The sequence below is a fragment of the Triticum dicoccoides genome, chromosome 7B (assembly GCF_002162155.2).
Source record: "Triticum dicoccoides isolate Atlit2015 ecotype Zavitan chromosome 7B, WEW_v2.0, whole genome shotgun sequence".
Lineage (NCBI taxonomy): Eukaryota > Viridiplantae > Streptophyta > Magnoliopsida > Poales > Poaceae > Triticum > Triticum dicoccoides.
The window spans coordinates 10,748,993-10,772,158 of record NC_041393.1 but is presented as its reverse complement, the minus strand read 5'-3'; the positions used below and the strand labels follow the sequence as shown (position 1 = coordinate 10,772,158).

General features: G+C 41.9%; 2 protein-coding genes and 2 long non-coding RNA genes across 4 annotated transcripts; all 4 read left to right on the top strand.

The window, feature by feature from the left end:
* Positions 1 to 5,863: 5,863 nt before the first annotated feature.
* LOC119336165 (very-long-chain 3-oxoacyl-CoA reductase 1-like) lies at positions 5,864 to 7,341 on the top strand. The gene is made up of 4 exons (XM_037608178.1): positions 5,864 to 6,194; positions 6,285 to 6,573; positions 6,681 to 6,750; positions 6,836 to 7,341. Exons 1-4 carry the CDS (start codon positions 5,870 to 5,872, stop codon positions 7,154 to 7,156), a joined length of 1,005 nt encoding a protein of 334 aa, XP_037464075.1. The 5' UTR covers positions 5,864 to 5,869; the 3' UTR covers positions 7,157 to 7,341.
* A 5,099-nt stretch (positions 7,342 to 12,440) lies between these two features.
* On the top strand, positions 12,441 to 15,015 carry LOC119341643. Its single transcript, XR_005165203.1, has 3 exons — positions 12,441 to 12,607; positions 12,974 to 13,094; positions 14,907 to 15,015. It is a non-coding gene; the product is annotated as an uncharacterized LOC119341643 (long non-coding RNA).
* A 1,741-nt stretch (positions 15,016 to 16,756) lies between these two features.
* On the top strand, positions 16,757 to 17,966 carry LOC119340924. The gene is made up of 2 exons (XR_005164754.1): positions 16,757 to 17,695; positions 17,784 to 17,966. It is a non-coding gene; the product is annotated as an uncharacterized LOC119340924 (long non-coding RNA).
* A 3,987-nt stretch (positions 17,967 to 21,953) lies between these two features.
* Positions 21,954 to 22,895, top strand: LOC119338925 (non-specific lipid-transfer protein A-like). The gene is made up of 2 exons (XM_037611135.1): positions 21,954 to 22,355; positions 22,476 to 22,895. Exons 1-2 carry the CDS (start codon positions 21,988 to 21,990, stop codon positions 22,492 to 22,494), a joined length of 387 nt encoding a protein of 128 aa, XP_037467032.1. The 5' UTR covers positions 21,954 to 21,987; the 3' UTR covers positions 22,495 to 22,895.
* The last annotated feature ends 271 nt before the right edge of the window (positions 22,896 to 23,166 follow it).

The following is a 23,166-nucleotide window of genomic DNA, read 5'->3' as shown; positions in this document are numbered from 1 at the left end:
CGAGATCGATCGACAGCTAGATCCTACGGCCAAGAACATATCAGGAAAATGATCCGACGACCAGAAGTTGCTAAACTCTGAGAGCGTCTGACGGCTGCTTCGTTTCTTCTTTTTGGATAGGATAGTGGGCTCAGATTCGCCTTTCCTCGATCGTATAACCTACCCCCATCATATTTTATCACCAGATCAATCTGTTTATATATTGGAGCTTCCCTGGTTATCACTCAACAAGAATGACCATCCAAGGACAGAACAACAAGTATCACAGGATCAAAAAGGATTCTAGAGACAAGAGGGAGGATCCAGCTTGATACCCACAGGTGCCTCGATTGTTCAAAGGCACACTTATTTCAGTCAAGGTTAATCATCACCGCCCTAGCACAAACACTGTTGATCAATTTAGCAAATCCAGGAGCATAGCTATACGACCAGGGCATCCACACGTAAACCAGATCATTGCAGGAACTCCTATGATAGAAACCAAACATGAACTCAGCCTGCAAACCCTAGAATATCATGCATCCACAACTACAGAGCTCAAGTAGGAATCGATGCATGAGTAGGGCATAGAGCATCAACCAGACGAGCACCACATCAACATAGCCACAGCCATGTCCAATACACTAGCCGAAGCAGATGAGCAGGAGGAAGATGGAGCTCACCAAGGGAGGTTGTAGCCGAGGTAGTACTCAGTGGGCACTGGGGTTGCGCCTGAATGCCGTCCAACCGGCGAGGAACCGTGTCGGAGTTGCGCCTTGCACCGCCCCGCCGACGAGCACAAGCGTATCACACAACCAAGTGACTCTGTGCACGGTATACATGTCAAACAATATAAACAATCAGATATGCTATCACAACAGGCTATAAACAATACATGTCAAACAATATAAACAATAAGAATGACATGAACATAAGGATAGCTAGAATCAGAGTTGCTTCAAACATATGTAAAGAAACACTGAAATACTGATAGTCATGTGCAGTACAATACAAGCCATCAACATCTCATATTATAAAGCATACAGAGATCAAACAACTATCTAAAATAGTACCCCTCCATATATGGATGAACCTAATTTCCATATCAAAAGCATGATTAGACCAAACCCAGCTGACCACACATGCATCCATTCAAGATGTCTATTTTCAAGGATCACATGGAGCAATGCACAATAATAGTCTAGGGAAACAACAGAGTAGCTAGCTATACCACAACAGTAAATCAAACAACCAAAGGAATATATCCAGGGAAGCAACACGACATGCCTCCACAAAAAACAATCTATGACAAAGAACAAATTTTATACTCTCCGTGGACGGTGAAGAAGATCACCTGAGAAGGAGATGAACACGAACGGAACAGCCAAATCCAAAGGAGGAGCAGCGCCAACCCCATCAATGACTGCAGGAACGAACACGACACCAAACCTAATCACAACCCTGTGCAGCCGAACACAACAACCATACTGTGAGCCACGAAGAGGAATTATTTGGTGGTATAGGAATTAACCGAAGGAACATAACATGGAGGAGCTTACAGCGTGGTAGACTTAACTGGGCAGTGCCTCATGGTAGTCATCAACCTTTGAGCTACAGAACGACATGATCAAACTGACACTCCGGCCTGCGTACCATAGGAAGAAAAGGATCATCAGCCAAATCAGGAACCAGTTCCTGGTGAAGAAAAAAAGAACAGGTCCTGATTCCTATAAAAATCAACTTTAGATGACAACCCCTGGTAAGAAAAATCAGGAAGCAACAATCTTAAAGGGAGTAGCATCAATCCCTAAGCCACAAAAGCATCATACAGCAGCAACTACAATTACACCATAGGGGAAAATCCATAAATGCAAGACATAAGTGGGAAAAATTGCAACAAATGCAAGGAAGCATATATTACCAGGAGTCTAAAATAATATTTTCATTCAGCAAGGTGCCATGGCTGAGTATGCCTGCAAATCCTAATTGTCAATCCTTAAGACAGATTGTTTTGTGCATAATGGTGAACCTTTTTTTATCTTTCTATAGTAAGAAATAAAAGGTTTATTATGGCATTTCATAAATGATTTAGTCGCGCCTCAACATATAAGAAGTAACAATAAACCAGAAGAAACAATTATGTCTTTGCTTTCCCACTATATAAAGAATGCCTTATTATTCCTAGGAGGAATGTTGCCATCAAGTTTCTTGTTGAACTGCCTAATTTCGACATCTAACAATGATGCATATCATTTTAGAAGACTAAATACCTTACCAGTTACCACTACAACCATAGTCACCGTCGTCAACTTGCACATCCTAATTTTGACATAATAGCCTTCAATAATCATCGGAACCGGTATTGAGAACCTAGTCGCCGTCAATCACTACAACCATAAACAACACAAATAAATGATGTAACCAGCTCATACAAATTCGTGGTTTTTCTTCTCTGCGGAGCTTATACTAATATTTCTACATGCTAACAACACAACATAACATCATACTGAAATGTGCATCTGCTAATCTAGCAAATATCCCCATCTCAAACAGAAATCTGTAGCTATTTTCACACAGTTGATGACCAAATCACTGTACTGAATTTAATCTAGCTCCTAAAAACATCACCTGGAAAACAACTGCAACCACGACATATTTGTCCTATGATTATATGGCTAAGCAAGGACCAAACTTCTCTAGTTACTTACCGGAGAAGTGGTTCCGACGGCCGAAAGTGCCTGAGCTCTGAGGAGTCAGGCGAGGTGCTTCGTTTCTTCTTTGCCTCGCGTGGGGACGAGGGAGGAGACAAAGAGGAGCCGCCGGAGTCCACCAGAGCTGCGCCGGCGACGAAGGCAATGCCTAGCCCGAAACCCTAGCCACGGCCGAGGGTCACAAGCGAGCGCAAGAGGCCCTCATCCTCTCTCTCTCTCTCTCTCTCTCTCTCTCTCTCTCTCTCTCTCTCTCTCTCTCTCTCTCTCTCCTACAGGGACTCGCACATTCGTCGCCGCCGCCGGGACGGACGCGGGAGAGGAAGAGACGAGCGGCGCGACTATGCACTGGGGGGTAGAGAGAGGTGTAGGGGAGGAGGAGGCCGACCCCCTGGGCCACGCCGCCTGCGCCGCGTCCCATACGCCGCCGCCTTTGCCTCGCCTCGCCATTCCTCCTTCCTTCCCGTGGGAGCCGGGGCCGAACCGGGGCGTTAGGGTTTGGGCGACGCCAGATCGAAGGGGTGGAAGGAGGAGGCCATGAGGGGAAGAGGCCGAGCGGCGGCGGGTCAGGAGGAGAGGGAGGCGCGGGTGGGGAGGAGGTCGGGCGGTGGCGGGGAAGGAGGAGAGGGAGGCCCGGGTGGGGATGAGGAGGCGGCGCGAGCGGGAGAGGAGCCGGCCAGGGTTCACCACGGGAGCCGACCCTTTATACCCCCAGTGCGTGAAATGACGAAAATGCCCCCGGCGGGGCAGGCTATTTACGCACGGTGGCACGACCGGGGCGCACATTTTTGATAGAAACGGCCTCGGTTTCGATCAGACAACCGAGATCGATCGGCAGCTAGATCCTACGGCCGAGAACGCATCAGGAAAACGATCGGACGGCCAGAAGTCGCTAAACTCTGAGAGAGCTCGGTAGTACCTCGGTTTCTTATTTCTGGATGCCAACCTGATACTTCACTGTCTTATTAACCTGGTACTTTGGTACTCTTGGAAGTACCAACCTGATAAGGGTGTGTAAATCTTGGGTACTTCTAAGGGTGTGTAACATGGCAACACTAAATCTAAGAGTGAAGTATCCAACCAACTAGTCATTAACGCACCCAATTAGAATTTTGATTGGCATATCCAAGAGTAATCTCCCTTGCTTACAGGTGCAATCAGAATTTGAAATGGTGCCCAGTACTATCAGGTTGTTTCCCGAGTGCAGTTCATCGGGCACTAGTAGGTAAACATTTCACTCGGCAAACAACTCTTTATCAAGTGCATCTTTTTGGCACTCTTCATAAAAATTCTTTGCCGAGTGTTTTTTTCTTCTTCTTCTTTCTCTTTGGCAAGTGCCTTTTTTCACTAGGCAAACACTTCTTTTTTCCGTTTTCTTTTTCTTTTGTGCATTATTTTTTTCCTCTATGTTTTGTTCTTTCTACATCATTTATTTATTATCTTCCAACCTCCCTATCTCCTTTATAGGCATTAAGTGAACATTTAGACATAAGACATTTAGTGAATATAATTAAAATTTAAACTTGGCAAAATTGGGTTAATAAATCTTATTTGTGTTCTTGAGTCCATGTTAGGTCTTATCCAAGAAAAGGAAAGGAATTTCAAACATGAGGATGCCAAGAATCAACCACAAACATGGAGTATATTATTTTTTAATTTCAAAAAATACAAACAAAGTCCAAAAAGCATGGAATTTGATATGGTTCTCTCGCATGACACCTAAAGGCTATGTAAAAAATTGAGAAGATTTTGCAAAAGTTGTGACATACACTGCTAAAACCGAACCACCTTGGAGTAAGAGACATGGTTTCAAGAGGGAATGAGTTGGGTTCAAGGCGATACGACCGATAATTCATTTGCTGGCCTTAGAAAAATACACTCAAGATACATCATTACATGATCCATGTCAAAATTTGGCATCTTTCGTGGTCCTTTTTTTATATTTATAAGACATTAAGTGTATGTCTAGATTGTTAGTCAATATAATAATAATTTTAACATCAAATGCAAGAAAATATTGATAAAATTGGGTTGATAAATCATATTTGTGTTCTTGAGTCCATATTTAGGCCTTATCCAAGAAAACAAAAGGAATTTCAAACATAAGGATCTCAAGACTCGACCCAGAACATGGAGTTTATGTTTTTTTTTTCATTTCAAAAAATGCAAACGAACTCCGAAAAGCATGAAACTTGACATGACGCCCTCGCATGACACCGACAGGTTGTGAAAATTGAGAACTATGCCCGGTTCAGATTGATAACTAAAGCCTTTTTTACAACTTAAAGTACCTCTGCAGCTCGCCCAGAAAACAAAAGACCCGTCAATAACCATTTGGAAATGCGGAGATAGAGAACTATGTCACAATCAATAAGTAAGATGATGAGGGTGAGGAATTTTCCATCACAATTCATTATTTCGTATTTGTCATACATTCGGGTTCGTATTTGATCATAGTGGGGTAACATAACCGGTAACATATACTTGGGACTAGCAAACATGCTTATGTGGCACACAATTAAAGAAGAGAGAGAGGGCTAGAGTAACATAGGTAGATACCATATCATGTTAAATGTTATGCTACTTTGTGTCATGCATGGCAATAAATATGATCATCTATGATAGTACTTTATGATACTATGCACCATGAAAGTAGTATCATGCACTAGTATTATATGCATGATAGTAGTATATGATACTCCCCACTATGACTAGCCTAAGCGTCCGCATTGTAGGTGCCCTAAGAAAACTGAAGACCTTAATAAAGATCCAATTGTCCTAGAATTCCAATTAGTATCGGCTGAGAATGCCATCGAGTTAATAGGTCTTGCTTATTGGTGAGGGTTGTCGGTCATATAGAATCAAACCTAATAAATGGCTGAGGTATCGTACCATGCTGTTTTCTTTTTATGACTTGTATATAGCAGTATCATGACTTGTTGGGGGGACGTACTATAAGGCAGGTGCTGTGGGGAAATACACTTTGGTTTCTGGTTGTATGTATAATCTATATGAAGAATTTTTTTAATAATTAAAAAAATCAAAATAGTTCAGAAGTTTTTTTTTAGAATAAACTTGACTTACTTTTGCACTAGTAGTGTATAAATTTCCAATTGAGACGAGGAGTTGAGGCACGAGCTGGTAGCACCAACACACACTCGTGGTCGAGAGTCGAGAGGAGGATGGCATGGTTCGCCTCACTGGCCCTTCTTGGCGCCCTCCACGTAGCCGCCTTGGCGTTCCCCCTCCTCTCGCACCTGGCCCTCTGCCTGCGCGGGCACAAGGACCTCCGACGCCGCTACGGCGCGTGGGCCGTCGTCACCGGGCCAACATCCGGCATGGGGCGGTCCACGGCCCTGGAGCTCGCGCGCAGGGGGATGAACCTCGTCCTCGTCGGCCGCAACCCGGCCAAGCTGCGGGACATCTCCTCGGCGATATCCAAGGCCGCTCCCGCCGTCCAGACCAAGACCGTCGTGTTGGACCTGTCGCTCGTCTCCACCGCTCAGGGTGAGAAATTAACACTACGCACACAAGAATGCATGCATCCATCATTCACCTAAGCTCATCTGATGTACTACTAAAATGGATATCCGGCAGGCGACGAGGCGCTGCGGCGGCTACGGCAGACCGTGGAGGCGCTGGACGTAGGCGTGCTGGTGAACAACGCCGGGGTGCTGGAGCCCCCCGCGGCGTTCCTGCATGACGCCGGCGTGGAGGCGTGGGTGGACATGATACGGGTGAACCTGCTGGCGCTGACCGAGGTGACGGCGGCGGTGATTCCGGGCATGGTGGAGCGCGGGAGGGGAGCTGTGGTGAACTTCGGCTCGATGTCATCGGAGGCCCTCCCCTCCTTGCCACTCTACACCATGTACGCCGCCACTAAACGGTACGGCGTGCCAACTGCCAAGTACAGCAGCACTAGCTAAGCATATGCACGTACGTACTCCATGGCAAAAGAGCACTCATGAAGCAACTTTGTTTCACTCCATGCAGCTACGTTGCTCGGTTCTCCAAGTGCCTTCACGTCGAGTATAGAAGCAAAGGAATCGATGTGCAATGCCAGGTACAGTAAATTCACCTCCCATGCATACTAAATCTATATGCACTGCCACGGTCCCACACTGCCACTAATAACAATGCTATAGTAGGCACCGTTCTTCGTGACCGGCGCGATGGCGTCCGGCTTCTCGGAGGCCAAGCTCTTCGCGCCGTTGACGCCGACGCCCGACGACTACGCGCGCGCAGCGGTGCGCTGGATAGGCCACGGCGCGCTTTGCGTGCCCAACTTGCGGCACCAGATCGCGTGGTTCATAGCCTACGTCGTGCCCGACTGGCTGCTCGAGGAGCTCCTCCTGCGTGAGCACCTGTGGCAGAGGAAGGAGCTACGCAGGATGAGGCCGTTGCCGCGTGCCCCAGCCGGGACTCGAGACCTAGTAAGCTACACATGCACAAGCGGCTGCCTCAGTTGAGTGCTGAATGGCTGAACTCTAACGCCCTTCTCAATAATCTACGTAGTTGGGGGAAGTCATGAGCGTACATTCTTGCAAGTTCAGTTAATTAATTTTGTCGTTCTCATGGTTGGCAAAAGATTTATCGGATCAAGATATGCACCTCAGCTTAGTAGATCTCTTAGCAAAATGACTATTCAACTCAACAATAATTTGATCAAGCGCCACATTAAATATTTCAAGATGGAAATGATCATAGTAAGCTACTAACTGGCTGCCACGACCCTTCTGATCTATAACTGGCATTTCATCTTCCATAATTGGCACAACATTGTAATGTACAAGATAAAATCATGATTCAGTCTGATAGTTTGATCGTCACGGATGCTCTGAAGTTGAATGAAGGGTACACACTGGTGGTTGCACCAATTCTAGACGATTGTCGTAGTCTACTATAAGATTTCGGGAAGGTCACTATTGAACATTGTTTTAGAGAGACAAACATGGTTGCCCGTGATTTAGCTAGCTATGGGAGGGGTAATCCACAGACGGTGTGGTCATGTACACCTCCTAGTTTTATTCTCAATGCTTTCACAAATGATGTAAGTTTGATTTGAGATAATAAAGCAGACATGAAGGCTTTCCCGTCAAAAAAAAGAAGAAGACAAAAGCCCTATGCCTCCTCGAAAATATCATCCCAACCACTGTTTTCTTTTTTCCTCGATTGTTTTCGATGTGGTATCATTAAGGCCCACATCACGCACAATGTTCTCATCCTTTCATTGTAAGCATTACGATAGATCATTAGTCCTTTCTAGAATTCTAGTATGCACTAAAAGACGAATACAAATCTTTCGGTATTTTCCAACAAACTCGAATTTGTGGTCTTTTGTGTTGCATTGGTGCCATCATCACTCGGATTTGAGTTGATGAAAAAAGTACTAAAGAAAAAAGATTGAATTGGATATTAAGACACTAAGAAACAACAATACAAAAATAAACATTTAGTATTAGGAACAAAGAGCAATAGGGAAAACCAAGGAAGTTGACCATGGAACTCCAGTGCCTGGCAAGCGGCGATGTGTTGGCATGGTCAAGCTGCCGAAGAGGAACACAACGGTGTGCTTGCCCAGTAACTACGGAGGTGAGCGATCAAGTGGAAGTGGGAAAGGCCAAACGGGCTCTTCCATCCCAACATCATAACGCTCGGCATCGTCGTACCGGGGCTAGCAGAATATGAATAGCATGGACTCTATTTTTTTTTTCAATAAATTACTATATAAGTACCTTATACAACATGAGCCAAACCTGGCTACATCCTTGGCTGCCCTTGGTGCCCAGGACAAAACATATATGGCAGTCACTGCATCAAGAGGTCGAAGATTCACACCCACGACCCACCATAGGAGAGCCCAAGCAAGGCAGAAGATATATTTTTTTCCTTGTTTTTTCACTAGTGGTCTCTGTTCAAACAATTTCTAAGCTCCTTTGGCTAGGGTTTACTTCTTCGAACAATTTTTAGGGTTCCTTAAAATAGGGTTTCCTTCTTCTTCAGCTTGATTTCTTTTTCTTTCTTTTTCCATTTCCATTTTAGTTTTTTTCCTTCCTTTTCAATTTTTTATTTTATCTTTTTACTTTATTTTTATCTAATATTTTGTTTTATTTACTTTTATATCCTTTTATTTTTTTAATTTTTCCGTAAAAAATACATGAACATTTTTAACGATGTATGATGAACACTTTTATTTTTAATTTTTTGCTTTCTTTCTTTTGAATATTTGTAAATACTTTTGAAACTGACAAACAATTTTTTAAAATATAAAGAAAAATTGCAAGATTCGTGACTTATTTTAAAGAATCATGAATATTTGAACTTTCCCACTGTTTTCTAAAATGCACGAAAATTTCTTAAATTACAAGAACATATTTCAATAATTCGTGAACATTTGTAAAAATAAGTAAAAAATATATATTTGAAAAACAGAATTCATAAACATTTTTAAATTCTCTAACTTTGTCCCTAATTTTGTGGATATTCCTTTAATATTCGTGCACATTTTAAAATTGTGTGTGCATTTTAAAATTCCATAATATTTTTTAATCCTACGGTACTATATTTTTAATATATAGAAAAAATCTAGAAGCATTGTTTTGGAGGAAACCCGGCTGTAAATCCTGAAAAGAAAAATTGCAGTGAAAGAAAATGCTCGGGTGACGCAAAGAGTGTCAAATAGGAGGGCTCTGCTAGTTTCACCCTACATGTGTGAGTACCTACTGTCATTCCATAAAAAAAAGTAATCCTAAGGAGTTAATACAAAATAAGAGTACTATTCTTATTTTTTTGGAGGTTATAAAATAACAGTACCCATACAGTATCTAAAAATAATAAACATTACTCATGCACCAACAAACTGTTTGAAGAACTTAACGACGCATTTGGTACCGTGCCGGTAACGTATTTGCTGTATCGTATCCGGGAAGTGCCGCTTCCGAATATTCTTGCATAAAACGTGGATCGTTTGGTTACTTCATCCGAGTCCCGATTTCTAACCCCGACCAATTTGGGTGGTTTCGATTTCGCTGTTAGAGTTGTGTCGAATATTGCTGTACAAGGTAGGTTACAGTTGGACTCTCAGTTGTACGATGTGGAGATAGGATATGGAGTCGTGTCCAAGTAGGACACTTATATCCTAGGCCTCTTATATATGAGGGAATAGACACACGATGTAATCTACGTCAACATAATAGCACAGGCACGCAGGGGGAGCTGGCGGCGTGTGCCGGCGCTCGGGCGGCCGGGGTGCGGTATTGTGACGGTGTCACGGGGAGGAGCGCTCGTAGTCAGGCCCCGAGATGTAGCCATGATGATGAACCTCGTTAACAAATCTCGGTGTCATACTTGTGTGATTGCTTGGTCCTCGGTAGATCGACGGAGCGTCTTGGATTTATTCTAATATTCGTGAAGCGCCATATCGGAAAGCCCGCTTATGAAAACCATCATGGCCGAAACAAACCCTCGGTGCGGTTTCAGAAACCGATGTAATCGGAAGCCGCCCTTTTTTTCTGTGAACCAAACGCATCGTAAATTCTATTTGAATTCGGTTAATCATTTTATATTTCATTTTCGCAAAAAAAATCATTTTATATTTCCCCTGGTGCAAAACACAATGTGTGACACAGAGCTGAGAATTCACTGCTGGTTGGAAACGCATTCTGAAAATAAAACGACGCTGTAAACTCCCATTACCATAGCCGGTTGCATAGTTAATCTTCGCGCTCCATAACCTGCGAACGTGAAAATTAATCCATAGGTACGTACGTTACGCGGAGAAGAACGTTTCCAATCTCCGCTGGAACGTCTCGATCTCCTCCCTACAAATACTTCGCGCGCCTCTCGTCTCGTCGCCACACACACACGAATCCACACTCGCTCGCTCACATCTCTTCATCCATCCAGCAATCCCAGCACAGGTGCAACCCAACCACGCATGGCGCCTGCCTGCCACCTCGCGACGGCGACGCTGGCCGCCGCCGCCGTCGTGGCGCTCCTCCTGCTCGCCGGCGGCCGTGGCGCCGAGGCGGGGGCGGACACGAGCGACTGCCGCGTCGCGCAGATCGCGTTTGGCGAATGCACCGACTACATCACCAGCTTCGCGGACGGCCCGTTCCTGGTCTTCCCCCAGCCCCGGTGCTGCAAGGGGCTCCGCACCATCAGCGACTTGGCAACCACCAGCACCAGGGAACAACGGCGGGAGCTCTGCGAGTGCGTGCGCTCGGTCATGGTCGCCGCCGGCAACTTGAACCCCCGCCACACTGCGATGCTCAGCACCGGCGCCGGGTGCGGCATCAGGGCCAGCTTCCTCCCATCCTCCTCCTACAACTACCGCTGCTCCCGGTACGTGTTCGTTTCTACTACATATAGTCGCTATATATCTACTCCCTCCGTTTCTAAATATTTCTAAATATAAGTTTTTATAAAGATTGCAATGAAAACCACAGATATATATAAACATATTTTAGAATGTATATTCACTCATTTTACTTCATAGTCCGTATTGAAATATACTTATATTTAGAAACAGAGGGTAGTATGTCCCTTTCTTTGCTATAATAAATAACGAGGAGTACTATAATAAGGAGTCAACTCTCGGTAATTGCTATATGAGTCGAAGCTCATATGCTTCTGATGAATAGTAAATTTAGAATAAATGGCAAACAATCAAAAATATCATAAGGTTTTTGGCATTCAATACGCTCAAGTGCGCTAAGTGTGTGCAAAATTTTGTGGTTAAATGACATTTGAGAAGCTCTCAACAAAATAAAAGGGTTAAGTGGCACTCTTTTTGAAAGTTTCTTTCACAACCTAATTTACTTTTGATGAAAGCTCCTTGAATGTCATTTCACTATGAATTTCTGCATGCAGCTGGTGCACTAGAGCATCTTTGATGAAAAAAACAGTTTTTTTTGCAATTTTATTTAAATGTACAGTTCACTCCTAGCTGCAAATGCACCGGGCTCCAAAATCACCGCTTCCGTCAACTCTGTTCTTACTGAAATAATTTCTTTGCAGGATCTGGTGAACTGAATAACAAATCATTCCACGACCCAAACAAAGGGAATCCAATACGAGAAGACACGAAAAGCTTGCGGGACTCGAACTACTTTCATTTCACTTTCTTTTGCGATGAGCTGTGAAGAAGAATGATTTGTCTTTTCAGTTATACTTTAGCAAAATAAATAAATCATCGCAAGCTATGTAAAGTGATGCCAACTTGACTTCACTTTTGGTTTGGTGGAAGAGAGTATATACTATATCACTTAAATGTTATGGACATATAACGATTCAAATATCCCTGCAAAAAAAAGTTCAGATATTACCAAAAAGTGTGCTAAATGAATGCCGTGTACTAGTTTTCGGTAAATGAAATCAACTAAACTCCTTTCTTTTGATGCTTAGCTTCTTGCTGCTAAGTTTCCTTTATCAATTAGTTATGGACTGTAAACTGTGTTTTCGTCTAGATACACGCACTTAGCGCCGATTTGGCCTGGTTGGTCGCAGGCGGCGTGGGGGGAGTTACAGGAGGACGAATTTTGTTCCAGCCTAGTGCCTACTATAATACCATATCTGATTAGAGATTTAGTGTCTAAAAAAATCTGATTAGAGATTTTGCTTAAAAAAATCTGATTAGAGATGGGCCAGAGAAAATAAAATAAAAGCCCAATAGCTATTCTGAGGCCCGACCCACCTCTGCCTAGGCCGAGAAAAACCTCACGTAGCCAGCCCCTAGCCGCCGGGACACATCGAGCCAGCCCCTCGCTTCCCGTCGCTACCTCCCCATTTCGCCGTCTCGCTGGCTCGCCCCTCGCCGCTCGCCGCTTGCCGTCCCCGCCTGCGCAGCCGCCCGCCGGACGCCCAGGACGCGCTCGGCCGACAGGCAGCAGCAAGCCAGCAACAATCCTTGTCGATTTGAGGTACCATTTCAGCTCGTCCACTGCCCATTCAGTGGTTCCCCAATTTTTGATTTAGGGTTTGCTCTTCCCTTTGCCACCCACCATCCGGTACATAATTTGTGGCCAGTTATGTCATTATGGTTGTCATCTATTTTGGAACGGAGGGAGTAGAAAGTAAATTAGTTAGAATGTTTGTAAGTCTTCTTTTATGCAAAACTGAGACTTAATTGAGAATTTTAGTATGTTTGTAAGACCATATCGATCTATTTCCATATGGTATTGGTAGTTAGTTAGAATTCCCCTAAAAAAAGTTAGTTAGAACGTTCACATGTCATATTTGTTGTCAAAAATAATAATTAGGTGGACCACCCTGTTTTCAAATCTTAGATCCGCCACTGGCGTCAACCGTTAAGGGTAGGTCTGCGGCTGCGGAGCTCCCTTCTCAGTTACCAGCTTGGCCCCTGTCATCCTCTCCCCCAGCCGAATGGGTTGGTCATATGAGCAAGAGGTAACTGCATCGCCCGATAGGATAAGAATCCCCTGTTCCATGCAATTTACTTGATCTGGTTTCCTCTGTTGTGTTGTTGATCTCTCAATTGAGCTGGCTCGAGCTCGCCTATGCCTTGGCCCTATGATTTGCTGGAGCACACAAGATGCATTTATGTTAGAAAGGAAGTTACATGGGGATTTACCAACCTAGGAGGGAAATTTTGGTTATACGGGTTGTCATTAGTTCTGTGAGAACTAATAATATTATAGGATGTAGAGTACTGTTGTGATTAAATAGATAATTCCATCGTTGATGTTAGGCATGACACTTGCAGCAATCTGTATCCTGCACCCAAAACCATAAGCCTGTCATCTTTAAAGTTTTCGAGCTATCTATACATTTGACAGATAAACCATAGGAACAGCATTAAATCTGATGTGATTTTGGTTCAGGTCCATATACAACAGCCATGCATTGGTAAATATATCTCAAATTCTGACCTAAATTATGTGCTTGATGAGAGAGGAAATATAGATTCTTGTTATGGTACTGATGGTCAAGAACCTTGCTGACGGTCGACGGTTAATGGTAGCAGCATATCAAGAGTAATCACTAATATTTCCCCACTTTGATTTCTCTTTCCGTAGAAGCTCTGAACAAACCTGCCTGTTGCTTTGGCAAAAAATTGAATTGGGAATTAGGAAAACAATGAAGCCATTATATTCTAAACATAACTGCAGATGTAGCTCTTTTATTCCCACTAAAACTAATCCCAAAGATAATTAAACTTTTTTCAGTCTTAATTCGCTCTAAAGGGCATGTCCTCTTTCACTAACTATCTATTCCTCCCCACCAGCCTTCTCCCTCCTACCCAGCTCTATGCCGCAGCTAGCAGGCCGCGTCAACCCTTGTTGCCTTCCCGTTCTGCCTCACCTATTCTGAGTGCTCTACACAGCGTGACCTGCTCTCGTGAGACAGGAACTTGGGCGTAGTTCAGTGCGTGGTGTTGTTCAGTTCAGATTGAAGAAAGAACTTTTCTCCAAAAAAAAAAGAGTGAAGAAAGAAGATGTCACATATGATCTGCTCCTGTGTGATACAGAAAATTGGGCTTGCAGAGTTGCAGTTTAGTTACAGTGTGGTTCAGTTGAGAGTAAAAGGAAATAAAGAAGCAAAAGAGAGAGGATATAAAATGTGTTGTAGAGAAAAAAAGTCCTTCCTCTTTTTTACTGTCCACCGCAGCTGCACTTTCATTAGCTGCAGTTTGGGACAATCCAAGTTGTTAACAGTACCCTCCCCTATGTACAGTTTAGTGGCTTGTTACTACTTATGTTAAAAGATTCACAACTACTCCCTCCGTAAACTAATATAAGAGTGTTTAGATCACTACTTTAGTGATCTAAATGCTCTTATATTAGTTTACAGAGGGAGTATTTAGGAGTTCCTACCTTGTAGAGTGCACTCTTCCTGTTGGAGCATCAGTATACTTCAGTTCTACTAGAGCATCCATGTTATTTTGTGCGCAAATTGTTGTGTGATATTTTGTCACATATATTTAATTTTGATAGAAGACAACAGTATAGACTTGCTTTGTTTTTTTAATTCCGGTACCTTCGCCTGATATGTTTCTGTTCTTATTATGGAATATAGATTACTTGCATGCTGGAATTGTTTTGACTCACCCAAGCTAGCTGTATAGTAGAAGCTCAGCATGCACACAAGATGGTGGTTGAGTTTTAATGGGATAATGTGTATCATTGCTCTGTGCATGCTGAAACGGTTATGTATATGTGCTGAATTGATTAAATTATAGTTGCTTGTGATTATTTGCAGACAGATCGAGGCCAGAAGATTCTTCAGGAATAGAGGTGTCGCAAAGGCCCCTACAATCTTTACCTCTTTATCTTTACCTAATAATAAAGCAAATTGGGTTTCTTTCGTCCGTCATGGCATTTTTTCAGAAAAGTCCCTCTATTTCAGAGAATTCAACCCGCAGTCCCGTTTTAAGTTAAAACAAAGCGCCATTTTCGTATTTTACACAAAAGTCCCTATCTTTTCTTGAAATCAACCCGCCGTCCGGATTTAAGTCACACCCGAACCGTTATTTTACATTTTTTGAAAACCCCCCTCATGTTTAGGTAATTCATCCGCGGATCATATTTAAGTCAAACAGATGCTTTTTAAAATCATCCATACCTTTTAAACCGTAACTTCGATTTGAACATGTTATATATGAAATTTGATTAGAAAAATATGTAGAATATGAATATGATATTATTTTTACCTGTTAAGTATTTTTAAATATTATTTTGGAATATATTTGAGTCAAACCAAATAATTTTCTAAATTATATGTATCTTTTAAACCGTAACTTCGATTTTAACATATTATATATGAAATTTTATTAGAAAAATGCGTGGAATCTAAATATGATGTTAATTTTACCTGTTAAATATTTTTAAAATATTGTTATGGAAGCAAACTTATAATTTATAGCGCAAGATCCGTTTTTTCATACCGGCGGCGATCCGGATTGCAAATAAATACCCCACTATAACCATATACGGAAAAGAAAACATCGATAACTACACGTGCATACCTCTGAAAAATGTCGCAAGGGAAAACAACAAATTTCTCATCGCGAGAGTGAGAGAAAGCGAGCGAGAGAGAGAGAGGGGAGAGAGAGAGAGAGAGAGAGAGGGAGGAGAGAGACGCCTTAGGATTAACCATATTCAACACACGTTTTTTGTTGTTTTGTGTGAACATCGAGGCCATCGCCGGCGAGGGTGAGAAGGAGGATAAGCATGAATTTTGTATGAATTTTTTCTAACCGGGTGCAGATGAGTCTGGGCACCGAAACGCTCTATCTTCATCTTCCATCTTTTTTATCTGTTATCAGAAAATTCTTTTCCGTGCTTGATGAGAAATTTTCCAGCTCAGGGCTATTCCTCCTTGTATTATTATAAAAAATATATCTGAGAATAATGAATGCAATTTTTATTTGAAAAAGCAAGAAACATAAAATTCAGCTGTTTTGCTCACGCCAGTATAAAATTGATATATGTTCCTCGGTTGATATTTCAGAGTACCTTGATACAGAGCTATCTAGCCAGTATGTATGCTTGATCGTTTTTTGTTTGTGGTGAGTAATACACGTCGCACACTCCTGTAAATGGGGCATAAAATATACTCCCTCCGTCCCATAATATAAAAACTAGTGTCAAAAACGTTCTTATATTATGGAATGGAACGGAGGGAGTATTTGTGCTGTCCTGAGAAGACCTTTGTTTGAGTAATCTATACCTAAACATAAACACTACTCATGCACCAACAAAGGATCTGCAGGAACTTAAAATTCTATTTGAATTCAGTTAATCATTTTATATTTTTGCTGGTAGAAAACACAATGTGTATCACAGAGCAAGGCGTATTGTTCTTTTGGCAATTTACTGCTAGTTGGAAACGCATTTCGCACTAAAAAAAAGAACGAGGCAGTAAACTCCCATTACGATACCCTACCCAGGTAACCAGTTATAGTGTTGCTAAAGCTCGGTGGAGTGAGACTTATACTTTATTCGTGAGATTTTACATTAAGATCCATGCAATTTTTTCTTCTTCTCTTTTACTTCCTCTGTTCCCAAATATAAGTCTTTCTAGGGATTCCAACAAATGACTACATACAGAGCAAAATGAGTGAATCTACACTCTAAAATATGTTTACATACATCCGTATGTTATAGGCCATTTGAAATGTCTAAAAAGACTTATATTTAGGTACAAAGGGAGTACATGTTATATCACTTGATTAAGACTTGAAAGTAAGTTTTGTAACTGACGCATAAAAATAAAGCAGCGACATTAACCCTAAAGAAAAATTGACGCATAAAAATTACTGCAGCCAACGTGTGAAAATCAATCCATGGGTACGTTATTACGCAGAGAAGAAACGTTCCCCATCTCCCTGGACCTATAAATACAGTACTCCCGTGTCCCAACTTTGCACGTCTCGTCGCCACACACACACACACGCATGCACACTCGCTCCCTCCTATCTCTGTATCCATCCATCAACCTCAACACAGGTGCGTGCAACTCGACCCCGCATGGCGCCTGCCTGCCACCTCGCGACGGCGACTGCCGCCGCCGTCGTGGCGTTCCCCCTGCTCGGGGCGCCGATTGACTGACGCGTCGCGCGTAGGGATGTCAACCGGGTCCCGTTTAATCCCGTTTAAAATCCATTTATGATATGATAGTTCAAAAAGGTTTTTTGTTTGTTTAAGACAAATGAACTATCAAACTAGTAAAAACTAACTAAACGGAATTGCGGACATCATTTATTTGCCACTTACGTCCCTCACGCGGTTCACGTTCTGCGGCTGAGCCGGCTACGTCGCCGGTCTCGAGGGCGCCGAGGTCACTCCCCGCTGCTGCAAGGGGCTCGGCATCATCAAGGACTTGCGACCACCGCGGACCAGCGGCGGGAGCTCTGCGAGTGTGTGCACTTGGTCATGATCGCCGGCGGCCGGGTGATCCCCCGCCGCGGCCAGCTCCTCCGCACCGCGTGCGGCTTTGGCGTCGACTTCCTCCCGACCAACTTCTACTTCAACTGCTCCCGCCTCCCGGTACGTACGCTCGTCTGTATAATATATACCACCCTAGTGTAACAAGGAATCAAACTCTGTTCTTGACTGAAATAAAATTCCGTTGCAGGATCTGTGAGCCCGAAGGAACCATATATATCACGGCCGAACCGATCGAAGAGAAGGCACGAAAAGCTTGCGGGGCTTGGATTATTTTGCCCTTCCCTTTCTTTTGCGACGAGTGTGGGCAGAAGAATATGTTTTGCTGCTCAGTTACTGCAGCAATAAAAATCGACGCAAACTTCATATCTCCTTTTCGTTTTGCCTCGTGATGATTGATGACCCACGTTTGGTTTAGAAGAATCTCCTTTTCGCTTTGGCTTCACATTCATTGTGGGTTTGAAAAAGAAACTTAACGTTTGGTTTCGTGGATTTCTACTTACAACGTTATGCCGTAAAACAAGAATTCAGAAATTACTACAAAGTGTGACTTATGAGTGCTGTGATTCGGCTCCCGCTTGGTCTCAACCAGAAATTCGAGCAGGGAGGTTTGTCAAGATCAAGGCCCTGTTTGTTTACGCTTTTGCTTATATTTTTGCAGCTTTTTCACTTTGGTCAAAAAGCCATAAAATATCCTAAATAGGTGTTTTTTTTTGAGTTTTCATGGCTTTTGAATAGCTCCTAAATAGGTGCTTTTGGAGCTTTTATGGCTTTTGATGAATTAATATAACAATATTTGGCTCCAAAATCTATAAAAGCTTCAAAAGCACCTATTTAGAAACTTTTATGGCTTTTTTGTCAAAGTGGAAAAATTGTAAAAGCAGAAGCAAAAGCCCAAACAAACAGGCCTATGTCTTTAGCGAGACACTAGAGGCGCGGCTATGTTGTACGAGACCAAGCAGACACTCGCCCACATCGAGCGTTCCAGTTGGACCATGGCATCCAGGTTAATTCGGATTTCTTTGTTTTCATTCTTTTTTCTCAATTTTCTAAAAAAAATTGTAAATTCATATACCCCAAAAATTATATTTACATAAATTATATTTAGCATGGTGAAAAAATTTAAAAAGTAAACACCATTAAAAAATGTCCACACAATGTACAAAAATGTTTGTGTACAACAAAAATGTTTTGGACCATTCAAAAAAATGTACGTTATATTTATAAAATAATGTTCACGAGTTTCAATATTTTGTTTTTGTTTTCTTAATCAATACAATGTTAAAAAAACAAATATACACATAGCGAGAATAAAATGAGTTTATCATTAAAAAATCGTTTTAACATGTTTTTTGAAAAATGTTGAGCACATACTAAGAAAAGTTCAAAAACAAATATTTAAAAATCATGTAATTAAACAATGTTAAACGTCTATAAAAATCTTTATATGTATACCACAAATGTACAATGTGTATAATCAAATAAAAATCAAGAAATAATTTAAAAAAATGTTAATTATGCCTTTGAAAACTAGTATACATGCATAAAGTATTTCTTGATGTATATAATAATGTACAACATATTTGAAACAAATGACAAGTATTATAAAATAAAAAGAAAAAAGAAAAAATCTGAAGAAAACACGTGAAAACCAGAGAAAGAAACAAAAAAACGAAAATAAAGAAAAATAAAAATGGAACAGGAAACCTAAAGAAAACAGTAGGAAAAAAAACCTGAGAAATCGATGCAAAAAAATTTGAAAAAAAAACTAAAAAAAACTACAGGAAAAAATTGAGAAGCTACAGGATTTGGGCCACACAGTAGCCGTGTTGCTGTAGGGGAGAGGTAATACCTCTCACTACAAGCGACACATAACCCTAGGTGTGGCAGTAGCTTGCTTCGCCTCTAGGGCAGCGTCTTCTCGGCCTTCTCAAGATGATATGCCGGCTTAGTCACTTGAAGGTGCTCATAGGGGTAGCGAGTGCGTGTAAGTGTGTGCATTCATGGGGCTGAGTGTGTTCACGTATGTATGAGCGCTTGCGTCTATACTGTGTTAAAAAAAGTAGTTAGTTTCCTTCTTTAGTAACTTTTATTTTTTTTGCTCTCTTTTTAAAATTATTTATAGTTTGAAACACTATGAACATATATTTCAAAAAATAATTTACATGAATTATAAAAATGCTCACTCTACATTAAGAAAATGCTCATGAAATGTAAAACCTTGTTCGTGCAATTTAAGAAACTGTTCATTCCATTCACAAAATGGTGTCAAATTTTAAAAAGTGCACATGTTAAAAAACATGATCATTACATTTTATCGAAAGTGTTCATGACAATGTAAAATTTAATGCTTGGTTAATTTGGAAAAAAATATCCATGCAATCAAAATTGTTCATAACATTTATAGAATGTCCACATGTTAAAAATATTTTTCATGACACTTAAAAAATGTTTATCGAATGAAATGGCATAAAAAATTTGTTCCCAATTTTATAAAATTCATAACATAGTTTAAAATGTTTATGGAATGAATTGGCATAAACATTTCGTTCCCAATTTTAGAAAAATCATTACCCTTAAAAAAATTTATGCCATTTAGAAAAATGTTGTAGCACACAAAAAAATGTTTGTATATTTAAAAATATGTTTCATGACATTTAAAGAAATGTTCATTGAATATCTAAATTTGTTCGCTCACTTTTAGAAAAAATCAAAAATGTTTTTACCATTTATAATAGTGTTGTAACACGTAAAAAATGTTTTCAAATTTTTTCTTGACTTTTCTTTCAGGGAATATCAAATTTAATTATCTCAATTTTAGAAAAGATTGTAATATACAAAAATGTTTGCATCATTTAGAAAAATGTTGTAACACGTAATCAAAATGTTTCCATGTATTCGATGTCGTGTGTTTAAAAATGTTCCTTCTTTATTAAAACCAATGCTCAACATGTATTCAGATTAGATAAAAAAACATGTATTAGATTAAATGTTCAACCTGTATACCTAAAATGTCCAACATGTAATTAAAAAGTCGTCATTTATATGACAAAAAAGAAATCATAAAAATAGAAAAACTGAAAACACGCAAAAATAAAAAATACAAATTGAGTAAAAAAAGAAAAAAAATCTATAGGATGCAGCCTATTTCAAAACACACGAATGTTCGTTCGTAATAGTGGCGTCTGCGACTTGACCAGGTGTAGGAGGTCTTATGTTTGAATGCTAGGCCTTGAGTATTTCTTTCACTCTTTTTTATCTCGCTCACTGACAGGTAGGACCCATCCTTGCCAAAACAAGAGCAGAAATAAAAAATAATCAAATAATAAAATAAACCGGTCAACGGGGCATACACAGTAAACATTGAAAATCAAAATAAATAAATGGGGCAACTAATGGCACATGTTAGCTGTAGCCTCCACATGTAGCGGCTGCCTCCTCTCCACAAAAGCTTAGGGTTCCTCCACCTTCCATTGTCGCCACCCGTCCGCCTCGTCTCGAGTGGCCTTAGGTCCATGGGGCCGTAGTGGGTTTCTTTGAGTTTTGTTAGGGTTGTGTCCTGGGATGGTGAGACGGCGGCGACTCGTCAGAAGATGGAATGCGGTTCTCCCTGCCTAGCGTCCTCGTCCCGATGTTGCGTCTAGCATCGTGGAGGGCGTGTGTGAAGGTATTTCTCCGACGGATCTTGTAGGATTCTTTTCGATCGTTGTCTTTGGTGGATCTACCTGGATCTGATCTTCACTCGTCTACGTTCACGTGTCTTCAGGTTAGATCCTTTCGACCTACGCACCTCTTCATGAGCGGCGGTTGCTATTCCGGTGCGCTGGTCCTATGGGGCCTTAGCACAACGACTTCCCGATTGTCTACGACAACAAGTTTTACCTGGCTCCGACGAGGAAAGGGCGATGATGGCAGCTCGTTTCAATGCTTGTAATCATCGCTAGGTAGCCTATAGATCTGGATGTAACTTTTATTATTTCTGAAATTCTTTGTATTGTCATGATTGAAACTGAATAGATCGAAAGTTTTGCAGAAAAAAAAAATAATGTCACAAGTTTGTTTAAATGGGGTAAATGTGCAAAACTACTAAATGGGTAATTGCCGACACAGACCTGAAATTAGAAGCTAATAAATGAAATTCACTCTTAATATATTGCGCCTTTTCGAAGAGAGAAACTGAGAAAGGATACTGTGAAATCTTGGCGTTCCAAGCGAAGAAGAAAATTGCCGAAATTCCATAATATCCAGTGCCACTCGTCGCGCCGATCCAGCAGAAGATAAACGTTCCCATCTCCGCCCGAGAACATTCCCTATAAATACCGTGCGCACGTCGACACGCACTCGTAGTCGGTCTCGTAGTCGTAGTCGTATCCTACAAGTGCAGCGCAACCACCATGACGCCTACCCGCTACCTCGCAGCGCTGGCCGCCGCCGCCTCGCTACTCTTCATGCTCGGCGGCCTGCGCGGCGTCAAAGCGGGGCCGGCAGACAACGACTGCGCCGTCGCACAGACGGCGTTCGGCGACTGCACCGGGTACATCGCCGGCGTGGAGGACAAGCTCTCGCCGCGCTGCTGCAGGGGGCTCGCCGACATCAGGGACATGGCGCCGACCTTTGACCGGCGGCGCGCCCTCTGCGCGTGCATCCACAAGGAGATGCTCGCCGCCGGCAAGGTGCTCACCCGCCGCGCCGCCACGCTGCCCGCCAGGTGCGGCGTCCGTATCTCCTTCCTCCCGACCACCCACGACTTCGACTGCTATCGGTACGTACCTCGAGAAAACATGCGCGCTCCAAACTTTGTTCATGCCAGATGCTTCAATAATCGTGTTCATAATTTGTTTTCCAAAAAGTGAACAGATAAAAATGCTTAGTCCCTTTTCAGGATTCCACGAGCTGATTGAGAAATCGGCTTAATTATGGCGCCCAACAAAGAGCATCGAATAAGATGACTTGCAAGACTTGTGGTGGGCATATTTATGTTTCTTTTTCTTTTCTTTTTTCCTTTTTTAATTTCACAAAGAGTAAACAGAAGAATAATCTAGCTTGTAATGATTTTTGGAATAAAGATCATCGCAAGTAGGACTTGTTTACTCTGAAACAATATTTAGAAACTTAAGGCCTGTTCGGTAATCAGCCGCTCCGGGAATCTGCGGAGCGGGAAAACCGCAACTCCTTCGATTTGTGCAGCAGCTCCACCAACTCCGCTCCCGGAGTTGTGGAGCGGAGGGTTATCGAACAGGGCCTTAGTCCGCGTGTAATCTGTATCTTATCCATATTATTAATATATTAAAGGTCATCGTAATTTTTTTGAAAAATACTCCATCCGTTCACAAATATGAGATGTTCTAACTTTTGTATGAGTCAGATGTATATAAACATGTTTTAGTGTGTTTGTTCACTCAATTTAGTCTGTATGTAGTAAATATTGAAATATCTAAAATATACTATATTATTTTGTGACGGAGGAAGTATTAATTAGCTCCCTCTCGGGCAACTTTTAGAAGAAAATCATTTGCGCCCTCTAATACACATTGGAGGATACTGTTAAGAAGTCTCTTTCCCTACTTGACTCG

What these genes read in the sequence shown, in the direction of transcription:
- LOC119336165 (XM_037608178.1), top strand. Translation starts at nt 5,870, where the DNA reads ATGGCATGGTTCGCCTCACTGGCCCTTCTTGGCGCCCTCCACGTAGCC. An exon ending in ATGTACGCCGCCACTAAACG is followed by an intron (nt 6,574 to 6,680) that starts GTACGGCGTGCC and finishes CACTCCATGCAG; the next exon opens with CTACGTTGCTCGGTTCTCCA. An exon ending in GAATCGATGTGCAATGCCAG is followed by an intron (nt 6,751 to 6,835) that starts GTACAGTAAATT and finishes ATGCTATAGTAG; the next exon opens with GCACCGTTCTTCGTGACCGG.
- LOC119338925 (XM_037611135.1), top strand. Translation starts at nt 21,988, where the DNA reads ATGACGCCTACCCGCTACCTCGCAGCGCTGGCCGCCGCCGCCTCGCTA.